This window comes from Euprymna scolopes, chromosome 1 (assembly GCF_053919585.1).
Source record: "Euprymna scolopes isolate OS-2025 chromosome 1, ASM5391958v1, whole genome shotgun sequence".
Lineage (NCBI taxonomy): Eukaryota > Metazoa > Mollusca > Cephalopoda > Sepiida > Sepiolidae > Euprymna > Euprymna scolopes.
In genome coordinates this window covers 191,727,348-191,750,057 of record NC_136482.1, presented here as the reverse complement: position 1 = coordinate 191,750,057, position 22,710 = coordinate 191,727,348, and the positions used below count along the sequence as shown (strand labels likewise).

The 22,710-nt window shown below is 34.3% G+C and overlaps 1 protein-coding gene across 4 annotated transcripts in view; it reads right to left on the bottom strand.

The window, feature by feature from the left end:
• Positions 1 to 22,710, bottom strand: part of LOC145278454 (F-box only protein 31-like) — a 353,462-nt gene that overhangs the window by 99,311 nt on the left and 231,441 nt on the right. For 3 of the 4 annotated variants that reach the window (XM_080130663.1, XM_080130665.1, XM_080130660.1), the window contains 2 exons: positions 19,558 to 19,717; positions 14,529 to 14,749 (listed from right to left, as the gene is read on the bottom strand). In XM_080130663.1, coding sequence (XP_079986789.1) covers positions 14,529 to 14,749; positions 19,558 to 19,717 — 381 coding nt within the window. Of the gene's footprint in view, positions 1 to 2,509; positions 2,544 to 14,504; positions 14,750 to 19,557; positions 19,718 to 22,710 lie in introns of those variants that run through there. The other variant, XM_080130664.1, reaches the window with a different exon arrangement.

The following is a 22,710-nucleotide window of genomic DNA, read 5'->3' as shown; positions in this document are numbered from 1 at the left end:
AACTGGTCCCTTATTGAATAAATATCGATTGAAAACACATTTTATGATCGTTCTTGAAGGAGATATTGTTTTTTTTAAATAGACTATAGCCCCCCCCCCCATAATATTTAAAAAAAAAATATTTTACTTGTTTAATGTTTTTTTTTTTTTTTTTAAATAAAATCGATTTTCTAAGTGTCCGTTTTCTACCTAACTGGCTAAGTTCTTAGTGGTTTCACTTATTTTAAAGCTTTTATTATGTTCATAAACGAGACCGCATATTTTTTATACTAATATAAAAAGAATTTACTTATTTACTGTTGTTATAAAAGGGTAAAATCGAGTTTTCTACTTCGCCGACTATGTTGTGTGTTGTTTAATTTATTTGGAATCGTTTATTCGGTAAAGAAAAAAAAACACAGAAAACAAACAAAAAAACATGTCGAGTGTTACGTGAGAACGAGAAATAATGTCCGGTATATCACATCTTAAGAGTCTTGATAATCGCTAAAAAATAGAACATTAAAGAAATTACTGAGGGAGATTTGGTTTTAAAAAGAAAATAATAAATTTTAGGGTTGTATTACTGTACACATAGATTCGAAAAAGTTGTCAAAAAAACAAATATATAACAAATAAATGTTATCAAAGGCAAGATAAGTTACTTTCCTACCAAACTGGATATATTTTTGTGTTTTTATTCAATGTAACATGTTTATTCAGCTCGAAAAACATACAGTGTTTACCGATGTATTGGACAATTCAAAATGGCGGCCGACTCTCTCTTAAACGCGGTAAGTTCGGGAAAAGGTGTTATAAATAATAAACTAGACAAAATACTATTAAAAAAAACACCGAATATATGTCAACATATGTCACGGTAATATATATTGAGCGAATTTCTAACAGGATTTTGTCTAGTTTATTATTTATAACACTTTTTCCCGAACTTACCGTGTTTAAGAGAGAGTCGGCCGCCATTTTGAATTTTCTAATACATCGGTAAACAATGCATGTTTTTCGAGCTGAATAAACATGTTAGATTGAATAAAAACACGAGAATTATATCCAGTTTGGTAGAAAAGTAACTTATCTTGCCTTTGATAACATTTATTTGTTATATATTTGTTTTTTAACTACTTTTTCGAATCTATGTGTACAGCAATACAAACCCAAATTTTAATATTTTTTAAAATATAATTTAGAGAGGGGAGTTTTCAATAAAATTGATTAATAAATTTATTTAGTGATTACTTTTTCTCTGAATGATTGATTTTAGAATTTTGAAGTAAAAATTTAAAAAATTAAAAATGAGTTAACGAGAGATTGTTAGCACATGGCATCTCTCGCGCCAAAAAAATATTTCGCTTTTAATTTATTAGTTAATTTTTGTTAAATTTTACAGGACGACAATAAATGTGGATAATTGATAGAATTATAATTTTAAATAACGCATGAGTGCATTTGGTATGAGAGAAAACGAAAACATAACAACAAAAAACTATCATAATTAAAAAACCAAAACAAAAAAGTAACGCTCCCAGTTTTTAATTTTTTTGTTTTGTTTTTTATTATTGTTTTTATGACTTCAAAAAACATCGTTAAAATAAGAACCAAAAAAATTGTAATTAACTTTGTATGAACATAATAAACGCTTTAAAATAAGTGAAACCACTAAGAACTTAGCCAGTTAGGTAGAAAAAAAAACATTAAACAAATAAAAATATTTTTTTTAAATATTATGGGGGGGGGGGCTATAGTCTATTTTAAAAAGCAATATCTCCTTCAAGAACGATCATAAAATGTGTTTTCAATCGATATTTATTCAATAAGGGACCAGTTTTCCTACCTAGCGAAAGGGGACGAGTTTTCCGGAGACGAGTTTTCCGGAGACGAGTTTTCCGGAGACGAGTTTTCCGGAGACGAGTTTTCCCGGGACGAGTTTTCCTAAATTCGAATAAACATGTTAAATTGAATAAAAACACGAAAATTATATCCAGTTTGGTAGAAAAGTAATTTATCTTGCCTTTGATAACATTTATTTGTTATATATTTGTTTTTTGACAACTTTTTCGAATCTATGTGTACAGTAATACAAACCCAACCACTAAGAACTTAACCAGTTAGGTAGAAAACGGACACTTAGAAAATCGATTTTATTTAAAAAAAAAAAAAAAATTAAACAAATAAAAATATTTTTTAAAAAATATTATGGGGTTATAGTCTATTTTAAAAAACAATATCTCCTTCAAGAGCGATCATAAAATGTGTTTTCAATCGACATTTATTCAATAAGGGACCAGTTTTCCTACCTAGCGAAAGGGGACGAGTTTTCCGGAGACGAGTTTTCCCGAGACGAGTTTTCCCGAGACGAGTCTTCCCGAGACGAGTTTTCCCGAGACGAGTTTTCCTAAATTCGTTGTGAATAACAGTTTCATCACTAAACGCGCAACTTGAATCGGTGCATCTTAAGAATTTGTGTCTTTATTGATTATATTCTAGCACTTATTGAAAAGTTTAGTTTATTTAAAAAAAAAAAAAAACTTGGTACAAGTCCACATCCACTCGAAAAAAAGAAAGAAAGAACATTTTTATGGCATGACGAAAAAAAAACTTGTACACTAAGAATCAGGTAAATTGATTAAGTAGTTCAAAGAAAAAAAAAATTAAATTTTATAGCTAAACAACCATCGGCGATCAGTCGACGCCATTTTACAAATAGTTTGAAAGAAATGAAGATAGTTCCACGTAATTAAAACTTGCGAAATTTAGAAATTTATTCTTAATATGGAGAGAAGTATTAGAATAATTCAAATTCATTGCTGATTAACTCCTAGTAAAACACTCTTTAGAAATATAGTTTAAAATCAATCTTGTACACCTTGTAATGCCTGTGGATTCTCATTAATGTCATAAAATGATTTTCGCTATAAAAATATAATTACTTGATTAATTTACGTGATTTTTGGTGTATCATATTTTCCTTCCGTCACGGATATGCACATCATAAAGATTTTTGTTTTTTCATAGAAGTGTTAGGAAAACTTCAATGAAATTTCAACTCAAAGCTTAAGATCATTAAAATTATCAAGAATTTGTTTTGTTTTTTAATTTTCGATTAGTTTAACTTTTTAAAAGTCTAAGGGCCACAAAGTTTTCCAGTGTGGTTTATACGTGTAAATCACGCTGGGACCGGTTTCCGTTCAGAGTGCCCCTTTTCGATTAGCTGGATTCTCCCCCACATTAAAAACCGACCTCTTGAAGAGGCAAGTAAATAAGGATCATCGAACGTCAGCAACAGTGAGCTGGGTCATTCTTAGATGGGTGACCATTTGGGATGGCTGGTACTGCAAGCAAACACTTTGCTCAGGGGTATAGATACCAACTCTTGCTGGGAGATTTAGTCGACGGTAGACTAGCATCCTGTCACGAAGGTAGTTATGATCATCCGTCCCGTTTGACGTTATAAGATAAGAGACATACTAGTAGTAGTAGTAGTAGTAGCAGCAGCAGCTTCTAGAGACGAGAGCATATGCTATTTTCATAGGGAATTCATAGGGAATTCATAGGGATAGGTAATTTAAAACACTTGTTATGACGAATGATGAAAAAAAAAACTCCTAAAATAGTTTTCTTTTCATATTTAGGGATAGATCTATGAGTAGCATGGGACACGAAATGTTCTAAACCCCTATTTGGCAGAACCTTACAGTATATGTTGTCCCATCAACTTTTAAAAACATGCAACTGAAATACAACTTTAAATCTTTCTGCGTCATATGATAGCCAATCTGCTATTGATTCATTGATTCTCATTCAATCTGAGGGCAAGACTTAGCCCCATTTATTTGGCTCCCCACAAGTATAGAGTTAGACGCGTTTTTTAGACAGGCTACTCTAGTAAAATCTTATCCACTCGAAAAACAATAAACATAACTACAACATAATACACACACACACACAATAAAAATATACAAACACACACTAACAAACACTAAAAATATGCAAACACAAGCAAACAAACAATAAAAATATAACTACCACATAACACACACACACATACATACATACATACATATATATATATATATATATATATATATATATATATATATATATATATATATATATATATTATTCAATTTTCACCCCAAACAAGACACAGTGTAACTTTGAAGCAGGGGGGCTACTATTAGGGACTTAATTAGCGGGGTCATTATGAAGGGAGATGAGTAGAAAGATGTTTGTTAACATTACACTTGAACTTCTGCATATCATTGCAGTTGGGAAAGCAGAATCCTGGAAGGGAGTTCCAAAGACCCGCAGTTCTGGGGAAGAAACTATTGGAGTAAAAGGCTTTCTTGCACCTAGGGATCTCTACTGTAAAGGGATGAGACTTAGTAGCTTGTCGGGTTTGTCGGGGGTAGTTACGTCTGGGAGGTACAAGTGTTTGCAGTTCGTCAGAGCATTCACCATTAAAGTATTTGTAGAACAGGCAGAGGGATGCAACATCTCGTCGATGGGACAGAGGCTGAAGCCTAGATGACAGTTTAGGACCTATCAGGTTGGCGACTCTCTTTTGAACCCTGTCCAGGAGCGAGAGACAAGCAACAGATGCACCAGCCCAGATGTGACAACAGTACTCCATACATGGGCGAATGGTTGCTTTATAGAGGTATAGGATACTGTCAGGCATAAGTAGTTTTCTAGCACGGTAGAGGGAGCCAACCTTCCTTGCAGCAGCCTTGGCAATGCTCTCAATGTATCTATTCCAGTTCATATTCCCTGTAAACGTTAGGCCGAGGAGTTTAAAAGAAGTACTTTCAGGCAATGTGTTCTTGGCCATTGTTATTGGTGGTAGAGAAGGTCTCTTGTAGTTATTGAAAGAAACAAGCTTAGTCTTAGCAGCATTGAATGTGACCAAACATTTTTGTCCCCATTCCACTACGAATTGGAGGTCATCCTTTAGAGTTTCTGCCATTTCCTTGGATATGTGTTCATTTGTTTTCCCCTCATATCTGTTATAGAGAGTGGTGTCATCGGCAAATATACCCATCTCCGAAACAATTTTATCAGGGAGGTCATTTATGAATATCAGGAATAATAGAGGTCCAAGGATAGACCCCTGAGGTACTCCCGCATTTATATATATATATATATATATATATATATATATATATATATATATATATATATATATATGTATATATATATATATATATATATATATATATATATATATATATATATATATATATATATATATATATATATATATATATATATATATATGTACTAAGGTTAACGTCTCCGCCTGCGTGTTTAAGCGACTTTCTTCGAAGGAGAAACTTTCATGGGGATACGAAATTCACAAACGGTTTTCAGTCGCATGCATATCCATGTTCGAGGAGATGACAACGTAAGGTTTTTACAACTCTTGCAGGGAGGCGTCAACGTTCCCTTACATACAGAGCCTCGTATTTTCAAAATTAGTCACCTATCTGGTACTGATCAGTCTCAACGTTGCTTAACTTCTGTGATCTGGCGAGAACCAGTGTGTCAACGTGATTATGCCGTGTGTACGTATATATATATATATATATATATATATATATATATATATATATATATATTTATATATATATGCTAGCAAAAGTACCCGTCGTTGACTGGGTTCATAAACAGCCTACAGAAAATGGACTCTGATTTATGAAAGTATGATAGATTATGAAAAGGAAGGGTTGTAAAGAGATAGCTTCGAATTTGGGGGTATCAAAACCAAAGCAAAATATGATGAAAGTAAAAATAAAATAGATAAACCCCATTATTTATTATACCATACCTGTTCACACTTAAACACTTATCACAATATTCTGTGGATCTATATTAAAAAACCTTGTTAAACTTCGTGACATATTTCCATTCTATATAGGTCAGGCGCGAACAAACACCCCATAATTTTATTATACCATATTTCTTCAAACTGAAACATAATTATCAAAGTATACTTACGCAGATAGATATGAAAAGTCTTCATTAACGTTTGTGCCCATTTCCATTCTATGGAGGCCAGGCGCGAACGCAGACCCCACAATTTTATTATACCATCCCTATTTAAGTTAAAACATACTTATCAAAGTATTCTTATGTACATCTATATCAAAAACACTTGTAAACATTTTTTTTAATTTTTAAATTTTTTATTTCCATACTTTGTGGACCAGGCGCGTACGCAGACCCCACAATTTTAATGAATCATCATTATGCCAGATCAAACATACCCCTTCCTGTGTCTCGATACATCTTCTATCATTATATGTGATTAGTTTTCTATAATAGTCAACCATATAGGAGCTTATTCGTGATCAGACACATACACAGACGTTCAGCTTTATATTATATACAGTCCTGGTCAAAATCATACAACCACTTAAGAAAGTAAGCGTTTACGCATAATATCACATTTTTAATTAAACAAATGGTTGAAACCATTGCCAAAAGGGAAAATATGATGGGGAAAAAATGAAATCTGCTTCATTCGAAAACTTAACCCTGATCTAATAATTATTTTTTAAAAAACAAACATTTTCACCTGGTCAAAATGATAAGACCATTTTAATAAAATCGGCTAGTTTTGAAAAAATGAATACGAAAAGCTTTCTATGTTACTAAAAGCAACTTGTTAGTGGATAAAAAAAAACATCTTACTAAATTATAAATGGCAAAAGGGAAACCATTATACGAGTTTGAGAGAGGAAGGATCTTTGAGCTTAATAGGGGTGGACTCTCCCATAGATCCATTGCAAAGGAAGTGAATCGTAGCAAAACGGTCATCACAAATTTTTTAAGAAATCCAGATAAATATGGGCACAAAAGAGTCCAGGTCAACTAAAAAAAAAAAAAAAAAAAAAAAAAAAAAAAAAAACATCACTGGATCGCCGTATCAGAAGAAGTTAAAAAAAACTCCAGTATAAGCTCAAGTCGATTGAAAAGCCAAACAGCAGCAGAATGTAGTCCTAAAACCATCAGAAGCCATCTGAAAATGAAGGGTTTCAATCATTTAAAGCGACTGCAGCAACCACGTATTTTTGAACAGTACAAAACTAACCGACTTAAATATGTCGCCAAATACCAGACTTGGGATGAAGAGAAGTGTGAAAATGCAATTTTCTCCGATGAGAAAAAGTTTAATCTAGATGGTCCAGATGGATTTCAACACTATTTGCATGATAAAAAGTTGCCCAAAGAGACTTTTTCAACTCGGCATAGTGGAGGAGGGTCTTTAATGATCTGGGGGGCTTTCTCACCAGCAGGGATCCTAAAGTTGCAAGTAGTGAAAGGCCGGCAAAAATCATTGAAGTACATTTCAATGCTTGAAAATGTTTCTATCAAGACTGAAGGTCCACGTCTGTGTGGAAGAAATTGGATTTTCCAGCAAGACAACACTGCGATACACACTTCTCGACAAGCACGAGAATACTTTTCTTCAAATAGTATAGAATTGTTAGATCATCTAGCATGTTCTCCGGACCTCAATCCCATTGAAAATCTTTGGGAATGGATGGCAAAAGAAGTGTTCAAGGCTGAAACCCAGTATTATTCGATAAAGGAACTTTCTGATTCAGTTTTCAATACATAGAATAAAATTCCTTAGCAACTGATAAAAAAAACTTAGTCGCAAGCATGCCGAAGAGAATTTTTGAAGTAATTTGTAATAATGGAAGCTATACTAAATACTGAGATCCTATTAGTAATTTATAATTGCCTTTTGTTAGATAAATTATCAGTGGTCTTATCATTTTGACCAGGTGAAAATGTTTGTTTTTTAAAAAATAATTATTAGATCAGGGTTAAGGTTTCGAATGAAGCAGATTTCATTTTTTCCATCATATTTTCCCTTTTGGCAATGGTTTCAACCATTTGTTTGATTAAAACTTCGATAAACGCTTACTTTCTTAAGTGGTCTTATGATTTTGATCAGGACTATATATATATATATATATATATATATATATATATATATATATATATATATATATATATATGTGTGTATATATATATATATATATATATATATATATATATATATATATATAGTTCCTCGCTTGAAAAAACATGACAGGTTGACAAATTTTTGCCTACATAAAATACCTAAGCAGCTTTTAAGTCAAATTCGTAGTCAGGTTTTAATTTTTTTTCATGCTTTATACACGTTAATCGAAAAGACAGACTTTTGAAATTACCTAAAAGTATTAAGTTAACAGAGAAAAGAAAAATCCGTTAAAAAAACTTCAAATAATTTTTAGACTTACAAGAACTGATACTCGTATCCGATCAAAATGAAGCATTTATTTATACTCTGTTAGTTGTTATATAGTTTGTTATTATCGCCTTGTTTTGTGCAACTGTCAGTAACGATTCCGCGAGTTTCTTCTTTGGTATGTCTTATCAATAGTCCATGTAGCTGTTTCTTTCCCCTATTTTGCTTTTCTTGTCTCTTTCTTTAAACTTTCGTTGCTCTTTGTGTTGTTCGCGCTAACCATAATTTTGAAGCGGTAGTCAGCTTTTCTGTACATTCGCTTATGTGTTGCATCATCCACCCAATCTTCAATTTTTACCAATCCTCTTCCTCATCTTTTTACATGGCTATGTTCTTTCTACTGTTTTTACCTACATCAGGATATTTGAGTAAATGTTACGAGTTTCTGCTGTCGATTTCCGGCATCTTTTCTGTAACACGGTAAGTATTTTACGGCTACTAAGAAAGTGGTACATTTTGGGCTTACTTGTGCTGTTAACATTTTCAACATGGTTCTTGTTTGAGTTCGTTCGCTCACTGTTTTGATTAACCCATTAGATTCCACTTTCCTATAAATAGGACACCAAATAGTACTCTCTACTGCATAATTACTCTGAAGAAAGGATAAAATTTGTCTATATTGATGAACTTCTTTCCGAGAATTGTTAGAATCCTCTTTCAAATTGTTGTGGTTTGGTTTGGTTGTTTTGTTTTACGGCATATCAACCCTTTTCAGGTTATTTAATGCTGAATCCAGTTATTTTGGAAATAGTATTCATCTCTGTTGGAGACGCTTCTCCATGGGATTAATGGACCATCTCATGACGTCACTTCTTCTGGTGATGTCACTTCCGGTATCGAGTACCGGTGTTCGGCAGTCAGATTGGCACGCGGCCAAGCAGATCGTGTGCAGACGCTCCACCGTTGAGGAATGGTATTGCTCAACTCGCTTTGCCTGTAATATATGTGAATACATGTGTTTTCCTAAAAGTCCTATGTTCCTTCGTTCTTATTACCAATTAACCCCATAACAACTGTAGACGACAGATTCGATTTCACACGGGTTAACTCCACAAAAACAATTCTAATTGACTTTAAAAGAACTTCGGATTTACAAGCTAAGAAGTCGCCCGGCAATTATGTTATAAAAACAAAATCATAAAAAAAAACAAAAAACGAACACATGGCAATGTTATCGACTAAATTGTAAGTAAATCTTTTTGTCTCTATATTAAATTAAAAGAACTGTACGAAACACAATTTTGTAATGTTTAAAAATTAATTTGGTTGCCTATTGAAAGAAAAAAAAAAGAAAATGTTGACCTAATTTTCACCGAGAGAACAATTCAATTGTAAACTGTCGACTGTTTATTCGTATGGGAATTTGAACATTTTTTTCAAATAAAGTGAAAAGTTTTTTTCCTTTGTTTTTGCTGCTAACTTCATGCAATATTTAAACAGGAGAGAAATGTCCCCACCCCCTTTTCGTTTTACTTGGACTAAAAGAAAGACACTTTTTCATTGAGGGAATTTTCTGAAATATTCTATTCTTAACTGTCGGTTCTAAAGTGAAAAACCTTTTTTCTTCCGCGTGGGACAACTCTCCCCCCATACACACACATAAAAACTAGCCATTTTGGTTAACTCCCAGACATTTCCACCATAAGTTTTATTCTTTTGCAACTGTATGGTATCACAGTATATGTTTTTGTTTGTTTTGTTTTTGTTTCGCGAGTAAAAAAAAAACTTGTTCGCCCTCATATTGGGTAATCTCTAAGGTTTTTACCAAGAAGCAAGGGAGATATTGCTCCCTCGTACGCACACACTCAAGGAAAGGACATTTTCTTTTTTCTTTTTTATTATTATTTTTCTCTCTTCTCCAGTCAAAACCGGAAATAATTTTTTTTCTTTCGGGCGTTTGGAAAAGCCATTACATGATCGAGGAGGTTAAAGCAGTATTAATACGACTAATCAATGCCCAGATGAACCAGTAGCAGAAAGCTGAAGAAAATTTAAAAGAACGTGATAAACAGCTCCAGTTACAATTTCAAGAGCGGCAACAAGCGTTGGAGGAGAGAATGCTACTTCAACAACAGAGACAAAAAGAACTATTGTTAAAAATATTCGATAGAACGGAACACAGGGGCGAGTTTTGCTTTTTCCCAAAGTACAATATGGAACGCTATAGAAACGTTCAACTACCAATCAGAGTTGGATGGAACGTTTGACGCCTTCTATCGGAGATATGAGGACCTATTCACCGTGGATTGTCAAGAGTGAAGCAACGCTAAGAAAGTTCGCTTACTTTTGAGGAAATTAGGGATCACAGAACATAGCAAGTTTGTGGATTATATTCTCCCCAGGAAGACGAGTGGATTGGAATTTTCTGAAGCAGTCAAACTTTTATCCGAACTGTTCAAACCGAATTCTATGCTCTTTCATAGAAGATGGAAGTGCTTGAACCTGCCAAAAAGCGACGATGATGATTACCTAACCTTCGCGTCCGAGGTAAATAAACGGCAGATGACTTCAAGTGTTTAATTTTTGCGCAGGGTCTAGTCTCATCCAAAAACGCTGAGATTAGACGACGTGTTCTCTCTAGACTTGAGAGCGAACAGGGCTTCACCCTCCAGAAGTTGGCCGAGGATTGTCAAAGGGTAGTCTGCGTAAGGACCAACCCAAGACACGTCGAGGAGTCAGGCGCGACACTCATTAGAAGGACGACCTTCAAACCGGAAAAATACTAACCCCGAAAAAGCAAAGCTGGAAGTAAGAAAACTCAGGCTACACCTAATAAGTACCACTCAGTCACAAGACCCGGATCCCCTACAAGCCTGTTCTGTCGCTGCGGCGGGAAACATTGATCGAGTCAATGTTTTTACAAAGATAAGTACTGCAACGAATATGGCAGGAAGGGCCACAAAGCGATCCAGTGCAGGATGAAAAGCGTCCAAAAGACTAGATTCGACTTGGATTCGGATAAGAACCGGTGCAAATATGTTACAGTTCACATCGCAAATAAAACTGCGCATCTACAATTGGATTCCGGATCAGTCCTGTCTATCATTAATCTTAAGATATGGAAAAGGCTAATGAAACGAACCATGCGGAAGACAAACAAATCAGCTCGAGCTGTGACAGGCAATAAAGTGGAATTTGAGGGAGAACTTAAATGGTGTTACTAAAAAAGTGAAAATGTGTGTACATAGGACATCCGAAAACCTCTTCGGTACTGACTGGATGGAGCGATTCGAATTGTTGGACCAACCTATGAATAAATTCTGTCATAAGGTAGAAGACTCGTCTACAGAAGCGCAACAACTGAAGGACGAGTTAAAAGAGGAATTTCCAGAAGTATTCTCACCAGGACTAGGAAATGCACAAAGGCTATAGCAAGATTCAAGCTAAAAGAAAACACTCTGCCCGTTTTCAAGAAGAAACGTAACGTCCCATTTGCAGCAACAGAGAAGTCGAAAAAGGAAGCTTCAGCGGAATCTGCCAAAGGAGGCAAAAAAAACTGAAACTGCAAAGCCGGAAGCTTAAAAATCCGCGCCAAAAGAATTCCCCAAGTCAAAGCAACCTAAGGAGTACTTGTCTTCGAAACAGATTAGCCTATCTAGGCTGATACCATTGAAAAGGGATCCGTTTGAAGATTCCATCATTGCCACTCTTTGGACGGAGAAATAAAAACGATGATGAGCAACACAATCAGAGAACTCCCGGTGTGTCTGCCGGAGATTAAAAACGAAACATTTCAACAATTTCTGCATGTGTATAGGATTACACCCAACCCGAACACACCAACAACAGTCTCACCTGCAAAAACGATGTTTGCGCGGAAAGTGAGATCCGTTGACAAGCACTTACGTAAACAGTCAAGGCCACCAATGACCACTTATGTACTCAGTAAACGTTTCATATCAGGCGAAAGAGTGTTTTTCAAAAGTTATAAAAACAACACATCATTCTGGGAGGTGGGTAAAATTACTAAGAGAGTCGGTGACGTGGTATATATCATCAAAGGACCCACAAACGTCATCAGAACCAATAAAGAAGATGTCGATCAGTTGAAACCAGCAACAGTCCACCATTGGAAGATAAGCCGATAGACACTGTCTTCGAAACTTTTGATCTTGAGCCTCCTCAACCAAAACCTGAACTACGGCGGTCGTTCCGTAAGAGAAAGGTTACCGAGCCATTGATGGTAAATCCTAAAAGGAAGAGGTACTGTCAGCGTTTACTAACAAAAAGCTTGGGAGGGGGTGTTGGAGACGCTCCTCCATTGGATTAATGGACTATCTCATGACGTCACTTCTTCTGGTGACGTCACTTTCGGTATCGAGTACCGGTGCTCGGCAGTCAGAGATTGGCACGCGGCCAAGCAGGTCGTGTGCACACGCCCCGCCGTTGAGGAATGGTATTGTTCAACTCGCTTTGCCTGTAATACATGTGAATACATGTGTTTTCCTAAAAGTCCATTGTTTCTTCGTTCTTATTACCATTAAACCCCATAACAATCTTGCATCCAGTTACTTTGTAGAAGCTTTTTATTCTTCTAGTTTATAGTGTTTGGTTTGGTTGTTTTATAGTGGATTTTATCGTTTTTATTTCCTGCCCTGCAGAACATGAATGAGTTTTGCAATGGGAGAGGGGAAAAGGGTTACAGTATTAATATTTGGTACATTTTAAGTTAGAAACCAGTCAGGAAACGGGGGAGATAGAAAAAGAAAAGGGAAACGGGAAGAAGGAAAAGGGGGAAAAGGTGGGTTGTTTTTAGTTTTGATTTTGCAGAACATAATTAAGTTTTGCACAAGAAAATAAAAAACAAATGTTAGGTACATTTTGTTTCAGGAAACCAATATTTTCAGACAGACTGATCTGATCTGAGAGAGAAAGGGAGTGAAAGAGAGAAATAGAGAAAGAGAGAGAGAGAGAAAAAAAATGAGAAAGAGAACTATGCATTTTACGCAATGTTTTTTTTTTCAACTTCAGATATCTGTGTGCAAGTGTGACCTTTCTTGAATGATTCTGACACCGCTAAAGTTTCATTCAAACCCAGCCGACATGCTCTAACCTTTCCAAACGCACAAAGCACCTGCATGAAATGCTTTTAACTTTCATCACAAAGTCAGGCGCAAGGTTAAAAGCAAGAGACGTTATTAATGTAGAACCTCCAGCTTGCCCAAAAGGGTCGCTCTTCATTGTGCCACATTTCGTCCCCCTTCTTTGTGTAAATTGCTTTTGCTTATTACCATTATGTGTAAATTTTATCTTGCATGTATAGCCTCTTGATTTCTAAAATATATCACATCTACCCAGTGTTCAATTTATAGGAGAGTTAACATTTCGCTTTCTAAATAAAATGTGTTCATTTCAGTGCGTGTTTATCTAGCCCTTTTAGTTATTACATAAACTTTCAACTCAATAGTAAAAAAATAGGCACTCTTGGACTTAACAACTTAATGTGTTTTTCTTCTACTTTTCTATATCCGCTTTGTTGACTTGTTGGTTTCTTAAACTAAAATTCCTGTATTCCAATTTATGATTTTCTTGAATATTTGTCGGTTTCTGTTCCTGTAACTAAGCATGGACGCGCGTACGACAGCTGTATGCAAATGACTGAGCCGTGTGCAAAGTGACGCCGACAAGGCAAGAAAAAAGATTATAAAAAGAAGAACGTGTGCGCAAACCAATGATCAGGATCACCATCACGTTCGAGAGGATCAGGATCTCGTTAGCGACACGGATAACGTCAGAGCCGTAACGAGAAACCATGCGTGGCAAGAGAATGAGGAGTAAAAGTCTTTTCTTAAAACCTGAACAGCGGGTTGAAGGTCTTTACTCTTCTTTTATGATGTTACTTGCGACAGAATCTACAACGTGTTGGGTCCCTACATATTGACGTGGTCTTAATGTTAACACGTGTGTAAACGCCTGTAACATTACATTTCTTCTTCAATTTTTTTTAGCTCTTCTTTCACGGTTTTCAGCCATTCGCCATTTATGTTGTGGTTTTGTCGTATTTCCCATATATTGTTCTAGAATTCTATTGTTTCTGTGGTTTCGTTTTTTTCTTCTGTTTATCCTTTTATATCTTTATAAAACTGGCTTCTGTTTATCCTTTTATATCTTTATAAAACTGGCTTTTATTTATTTCAAAAAGTCCTATTTTGTTTAACTGATAGACAAATAGACTAAGACACGTCTCTTATATTATTATAGATACGCAAAAGATATACAAATATTTTACCTGAATGCACACGATGGAGGTATTTTCCCTTCGAATTCACAATCTTGTGGCAAAAGAAAGTCCTGTTCCGGAAGAAGTTTGTAATGTATTCCTTCTGGTATGCCATCATATCCTCGCGTTTCTATGGTTTCTAGTGTTTGTTGGTGTTCTGCTAGCAGAAATATCGGTTGATCCATAGTGGCTTCAAACGCAACTTCATCAGCAGGAATACAAGGATCACCCTAAAAAGACAAATATATTGAATGACACTATATATATATATATATATATATATATATATATATATATATATATATATATATGAGTAAACAGTTAATAAAACATGTTAAAAAAACACTTTGAAATGAGTTAAAAACATATTTAATCTGAAAAGGAAACACTAGATAAATGGATATTCCTTAATCCGCGGAGTTTCGAAGAAATACTTTCCTTCTCATCAGAGGGTAGGAATTAGCGAAATGCGGGATCGGATTTTACATGCAGAAGTATTTGATGAAGCAACAAGTAAGTCAAAGATCTTACTTGAAAACAAAAAAAATGAAGCAGAGGGAATATGATGAAGAAAAAGGGGATTACACATGAATGGATAGTCTGGAAGATAAAAATCCAGTGACGGTAAAATCCAAATGTAAAACTTCAAGAAAGTTAAAAGAATTTCCATTTGTACAAGTAAAATCAAGGGAAATCCCGTAATTGGAAGAAGATGGTCCATAATAATCCAAAGGCAGAAATCCATGGAATAATTCACAAAAATGTGTAAAAGGAAAAAAGAAAAGATTCCAATAATATTAATAAAAGAAAAATAAGATATGCTTTTCACTCTACTTCCGAGACATAAAAATAAATAAGAAAGATCAGGGAAGAGAAAGAGGAGAAAAAAGATGATAAAGTTAAATATAAAATATAAAATAAAGTAAAGGGAAACAAAAGTCAAAATGACCCAGACAGGAAATGTTAAAGGCGCGAAAACAAATATATAGGGCAAAATAATATAAGTCAACTGAAATGTACAGGTTATCACTTAAAAATTGTCAGCAAGAGTTGTTAGACGACTTTAAATGGAAAATAAATTAATTAATTAATAAATAAATAGAAAATAAATAATAAATAAAGAATAAATAAATAAATTTAAAAAATAATTTAAAAAAATAAAAAATAAAATATAAAATAAAATATAAAATAAAAATTATTTAAGGGGAGAGGATGGCCGGTATCTGCAAATTCAGGAAAAAGCAAGAAAAAAAAGTTAAGTCTTATACTCCAGACTCTAAGTCATCTCGCCTCTGCACAACTGAAGCTATAACTATAATTATTTCCCCTCAAAGTAACAATATAATAAATTCTAAAAATGAACTGATCTCTTTCTGTAAACATAAGTCCAAATTTGATTATGGCAATTTTGAAATTACATAATTATTACTTTTACCCTTTATATAGATATATAAAAATATTTCTTTAACTTTATCGTTTTTCTACATACTTCTTAATACTTTATAATTTAATAATCTTTTATTTTAATTCTTTATCTCTTCTTTGCATGCCCGGTTATTTATCTGCATTTTCTGCTTTATTCTTTAAACTTTCCTATCTATCTAATATATTAATCTACCCACATTTTCATATCTTGTAAGTATATTTACTTATATTTTACTATATGCTTTTTTTTTCTTGCCTTTTCCTGAATTTGCAGATACCGGCCATCCTCTCCCCTAAATAATTTTTATTTTATTTTATATTCATTTTTATTTGTTATTATTTTTTTATTTTTTATTTATTTAATTATTCTTTATTTATTATTTATTTTCTATTTATTTATTAATTAATTAATTTATTTATTTATTCTCCATTTAAAATCGTCTAACAACTCTTGCTGACATAATGTTATAAATATTAATTCTTTAATATTTATATTATACTTTAATTTTACCATCTTGGATCATTTTGATAAATTTAATTGTAATTTTTCTTATATATATATATATATATATATATATATATATATATATATATATATATATATATATATATATATATATATATATATATATGCATACTAACTGTTAAGCCCAGCTTTGTTCGGGCTCTATGTACTGCTCATAACTTTATGTGCCTATATATATATATATATATATATATATATATATATATATATATATATATATATATATACTAACATGGATACCCAGCGTTGCCAGGGTCGACATGAAGTTCGGTTTCGCCACACCTGCTATATTAAGAATATTGAGCAGTTTTTCATTATCATATATCAACTCTAGCGTTACCCCAACAAAACTATAAGAATGAATGAAAACACGAAATTGTAATCCCCCTCCCCCCCCAAAAAAAAAGAAGTACGTGACAAACTTTCCATCAGATATTTCGCCAGGAGGGATACAAAGAGAAGCTATTCTCCGGATATTGAGCACCATTTTATGACTACATTCCAGTTTAAATGAATTTTTTTCATGCTACCTCAGTCTAGAAAGATTAGTGATATATTCACGGTCTGTTGCAACGAAAACAAACTGTAAATAATTCAGTTTCAAAAATGCAAAAGTAGAATTTGTTGTGTTATAAAAATTATGAGTTATGACTTCTTGCGTTATTAAAAGAAAAAAAAATAGTTACGATGTCAGAAAAATGTGAAGAAAAAAAACTGGTAAAAAAACGTAAATGAAAGTTTTTTGCTTTTGTTTTAAATAAAGAATCTTAGTTGAATTGAATTGTTTGTTTATTTTAAAATAAAAATTCACTGGCCCACAACGTTAATTGCGAAATCACGGAAATTATTTTATTTAAACTAATTCCAAAAATAATGCTTGAAAGTTTTTAGTTTTGATATCCGTTGAAAAAGAAAACAAAAACAAAAAGAACAACGTTCGCGCCCAAGGGAAATAACTCAAACCGATTCATAAAAAATCGATGTCGGTAAAAATAAATTAAATTAAATATGTTATCAACATAAATCCAATTTAAATAATAAACTTAAATAGAACACTTTAAATAATTCTCTCACTATAAACAATAATTAATACACCGCTATTTAATAAAGTCGATTTTCCTTAATGTAATATGCAAATGTCACCTCTTTAATCTTATATTTTGCAATAATCATAGTACCTATAGGAATGAATAATATGATAAAGTAATGGATTTTTGTATATATTAATCAACTTGTGAACAAACAAACAAACAAACAAGCAGACAGGAATACGAATTTATATAATATATATATATATATATATATATATATATATATATATATATATATATATATATATATATATATTAAAAGTTTGACTCATGTCCAGGTAAACTATATCTAAAATTCCAAGTGTTTAGACCTAAAATTGGCGGAGGAGTTTGGTAGAGTCTGCAAAGGTCAACTCTTTCAACTTTGACCTCTTGCCAGCCAAATTTTCGGCCAAAAACTGATTAAAAATATTGTTGCATATCTGAATACCCTTTATGTAAAATTTCAAATGTTTAGATCCAAAATTTGCTGAATAATTTTCTGGAGACCGCAAAATTCAAAGTTTATTTACTTTGACCCCTTGGTAGCCAAAATTTCGGCCAAAAACCGATTAAAAAGCTTACCCTATGTCTGAATACAAATTTCAAATGTTTAGACAAAAAATCGGCTGAGAGGTCAGTTTTTTTTTACTTTGACCCCAATTTTGACCCCTTTAAATTTATTATTTTGGGCTCAAATCAAGTTAAAAGTTTAATCCATGTCCAAGGAACATACATCTAAAATTTCATGTGTTTAGACACAAAATTGGCGGAGGAGTTTGGTAGAGTTTGCAAAGGTCAAATCGTTTAGTTTTGACCGCCTGACAGCAAAATTTCTGTCCGGAAATCGATTTAAAAGATTTTCCCAAATCTCAATATCCCTTATGTCAAATCTCGAGTCTGTCTGTCTGTGTACATTTTTCTACCTAATTACTAGGTAGGAAAATGTACACAGACAGACACACAGACAATTTCACTTTTATATATATATATAGATAGATTATAGATGAACTAAGACTGGAATGTTTATAAAATCAAATAACAAAACGAAGACTATTGAGCAATGCAACGCCAGTCGACTCAGCTTAAAGGATGATGATAATTCTTTTTTATTAAAGGGCGGAATATCAACTAATTTTCTTTCAATGGCATTTGAAATTTCACGACGAATTTATCGTCCGGACTTAATTTTATAGGCGCGTTTCTTTAAATTCTACGGTATATTAACGATTTTAGGTTGTTTTATGAATCCAAAGCAACTTATATTGTCAACTATTCACTATCTACGATGTATTGAAGACAGGTTACTATTTTACATAGAGGTGGAGACTCTGTAGGGAAGCATACGTTTTCTAATTATCTTATTAGTATTTATTTGCTTCCCCACGAAAGCAAAATGTGACACAAGGTCATTTTTAATGTGGGGTTGAACCAGCTCCCCGAAAAAAAGGGAAATGGGGCACTCTGGTTGGGACCAAAAATAATAATTTTCCCAGTATAGAGGGTTTCCCCTCCATTGATTGGGACAAATTACCTTAAGTGCAGCATCTGCAGAACAGATACTACACTTTGAGGTATTTATTTGCTCCCCCACTGAGCAAATTAGGCACAAGGCCGATTTTTAATGTGAGAAGTGAAGGGGAAATGGGGACCAACTCCCCGGGGAGTAGGGGAGCTGAATAGTGATAATTGGTATGAAGGGTTGCCCCTACATTGACCAAGTTCTTATATGTGGGGTTTCCCCCACATATGGTCTTTGCTTGCAGTATCTGCCGGAATAGATACTACACTTTGATCCCGGTCCGAAGGCCAAGAATATTGCATAGTTATATGAAATCGGCTTAGGCTTGAACTCGCCACCGACAATTCTGTAGTCTGTGGTGCTATCATTACACGGAACACAAACCGAGCACCATTATACTTACCATAGAACTCAATTTCTACTTAGTAGAAAGCAAACGCAATGATTAATCTTATTCATTCAACTGTAACATCAAAAGTAAAACTGGCATCTTACCGTCACTTTTTTACCGATAAGCTTGTTCTTGTCGTCTGTGTAAAAGACAAGAATTAATTCATATCCAAAGATAGTGTAGTCGGCTTTGTAAAGACCGGGTTGGATAATAGCGTCGTTTTCTTTAGCTGGGAGAATTATTCGATGCAGGTCAAAACAAGACCTACAAAAAATAAAAATGTTTATTTAAATAGATGTGTTATTGTTAAAACAGCTTAAAACCATTCAAGCATGACGCCCGACAAATTGGACATAGTTTCAATCACTAAGCTTAATATATTAGACTATAATATGTACATACAATGATCAGTGATTCAAAGCCAACTACAATCCACTTTAGTTGTTTCTTGTCAAAGTTAGTAAGCAGACAAGATGGTTGAAAGAGTGTATTAAAATAATGGACAAAAACAATAAAATAAAATATGAATAACAAAAGTTGGTAAAGAATATTTTGGATGTTTTCATCAGCGTTGTGCTTTGTATAGTGTCAATCTCCCTTTTGATTCCAATTTCTTTTAGTCTTTTATGTTCAGATTATTCGGAACTCTTCTTAGTGCTCATACAATTATTGGTATTATAGTAATATTCCTCTTATCTCACATTCCATTCAGCTATCTGTTAAGTTCCCTGTTTTTACTTAGTGTTTCGGTTTCGTTTGATGAAATGCTAGGATGGCGAAATCTACTAAAACAGGCGTTTTACTTCTTCTTGACTATTATCATGTCCAGTATTTTTGTTTGGATAAGTTTCTTTGCATTTTCATGTCCAAGGAGATTATATAAACTTCCATTTTTCATTACTGAATCCAGTTTATGCATCACCCTAATTTGTTTAAATTAAATATTATATTTTCTGTATCTGATATTAAAAACAAAAACGGCTTAATACCAGCAGGAAGACATGCCATACGCTACAAGGATGTCTACAAACGAGTCAAGAGTGTAGATGGCACCGAGCCAGCTTCAACTATCAAGTTTCCCACACTCTCTATCTGTGCTTAAATCTGGACGCAAATTCTATGAACAAAGCTTCTTTCATAGAATTGCCCACCTATGGAACTTTGTTCCATTGACATGCTTTCCAGTGTACTAAAATATAGTCGTCTTCAAGTCCAAGGTAAATAAGTTATTGCTTGGCCGCTTCCACAACTATTAATATGTTGCTGTCTCAGTGACTATCGTACATTCATTAACCCGTTTTTCTCGAGTGGCCTTCGGGCCTTGATGTGAGGATTTCCATGTATAAAAAAAAATAATAATCCAGCAAGCTTGGAGTCTGTGACTGAAGACCGCAGACTGGAGAAGTTCTATGAAGGAATGTTCTGGAAGATACAAGAAAAGAAGCAATCAGAAGTGGCGGGAGAAGGGGGGGGAGGCAAAGACGGCAGAAAACTTTAAAAAAGCTCTCAGAATCAAACCCAACCTATCTGCCTCTTTTTTTACCAGAGAATAAGCTCTTATCAAGGCCGGGGAGCACTCGAGGATGAGGGTTAATGAATGTCCAGTAGTCAATTGGACAATAGCGTAATAACCGTTAGTAGTGAAAATTTGGTAAATTAGCTTACTTAAAGAGACGACTCATCAAGAACTTGTTCATGTTGGACTTGAAAAGGCAAACGGAGCAGAGTTCTACAGGTGGGTAGTTCTAAGAAAAAAGCTTTGTTCATGGAATCCATGTTTAGGTTTAGCCACCGATAAAGAGTGGGGGAAATTATTGATAGTGGTTTCATTTAGACTAATGGTTTCCGTGAAAGTTTAACAGTGAGGCATAGATTGGAGCTCAGACGAGCATTTGCCATGAAAATAACGATAGAGCAGAGATAAGCTAGCAACGTCTCTTCTATGGGAAAGAGGTTGCAGGGAAGAGAAAAGGGCATCACCTACTTGGCTATGAAATCTGATTTGAACTCTATAAAGGCAAGATGTGGCAGCAGTATTCTATTTTAGAGTGTACTTGGCTCTTATAGAGATAGCAGAATGCATCGGCATGAGAGAGAATATTGCATTACCTACTAGGTTACAAGAAATATGGTTTCTCGTATATAAACCGTTACCACACGTGTCATCGTCGTCACTGCTGTGAATCCAGGTTTCATGCATCTGCTAACAAACACACTCGGACACCGATGTTTATAAAAATGTTTATGAAAAATAGAAAACATCAGAGCTACAGCTTGTATACGTGTCAGAGAGAGAACACGGTAAGACAGACAGATAGACAGATAACCACTTGTACGCACTTGTTTCCATTAGCAACAGCAGTCAGACGTATCCTTACTCTTTAAAAGAAACACTCAATCACACAGTGCACGCTACCCTCTCCCATCATCGGGGACAGCATCCGGACACGTCTTTTCTGCTTGAGTTTCACCAGCCAAAGGATACACGAAAGTCCCAGCCGGAAATCACGTGGTTTCATCGACTTCTGCTGAGGTGACTTCTAACATTTAATATGTCACTCAAACCCTTCTACCCAAACGTGGTTCTCGTAATGTAACCAATATGTCAGCTACTTCCTGCCTTTTTTTAATTTCATTTTCACCCCAAACAAGGAACAGTGCAACTTTGAATGTAGGGGGCTATTATGAGGGACATAAGTTGCAGGGATACTATGTAGGGAGTTGAGCAGCAAGATGTCTGTTCACATTTCACTTTAACTTCTGCATGTTAGTACAGTTAGGGAAGCAGGTACCCAGATGGGAATTTCAAAGTCTAATAGTTCTGGGGAAGAAACTATTAGAGTAGAAGGCTTTCTTACATCTAGAGATCTCTACCGTGTAGGGGTGGGACTTTGCTGCTTATCAGGTTTGTCAGGGGTGGGACTTTGCTGCTTGTCAAGTTGAGAGGGTACAAGGGCTTGTAGTTCGTCGAAGCATCCACCATTAAAATACTTGTAAAACAGGTAGAGGGATGAAACATTTCGTTGATGGGACAGAAGTTGAAGCTTCGATGACATTTCAGGATTCATTTGGCGATTCTCTTTTGAACTCTGTCCAGGAGTGAGAGACTAGTAGCAGATGCACTAGCCCAAATGTAACAACAGTACTCCATAAATAAGTGAATGGTGGCCTTATAGAGGTACAAGATACTTTCAGGCATATGTAATTTTCTAGCACGGTAGAGAGAGCCCACCTTCTTCTCAGCAATCTTGGCAATG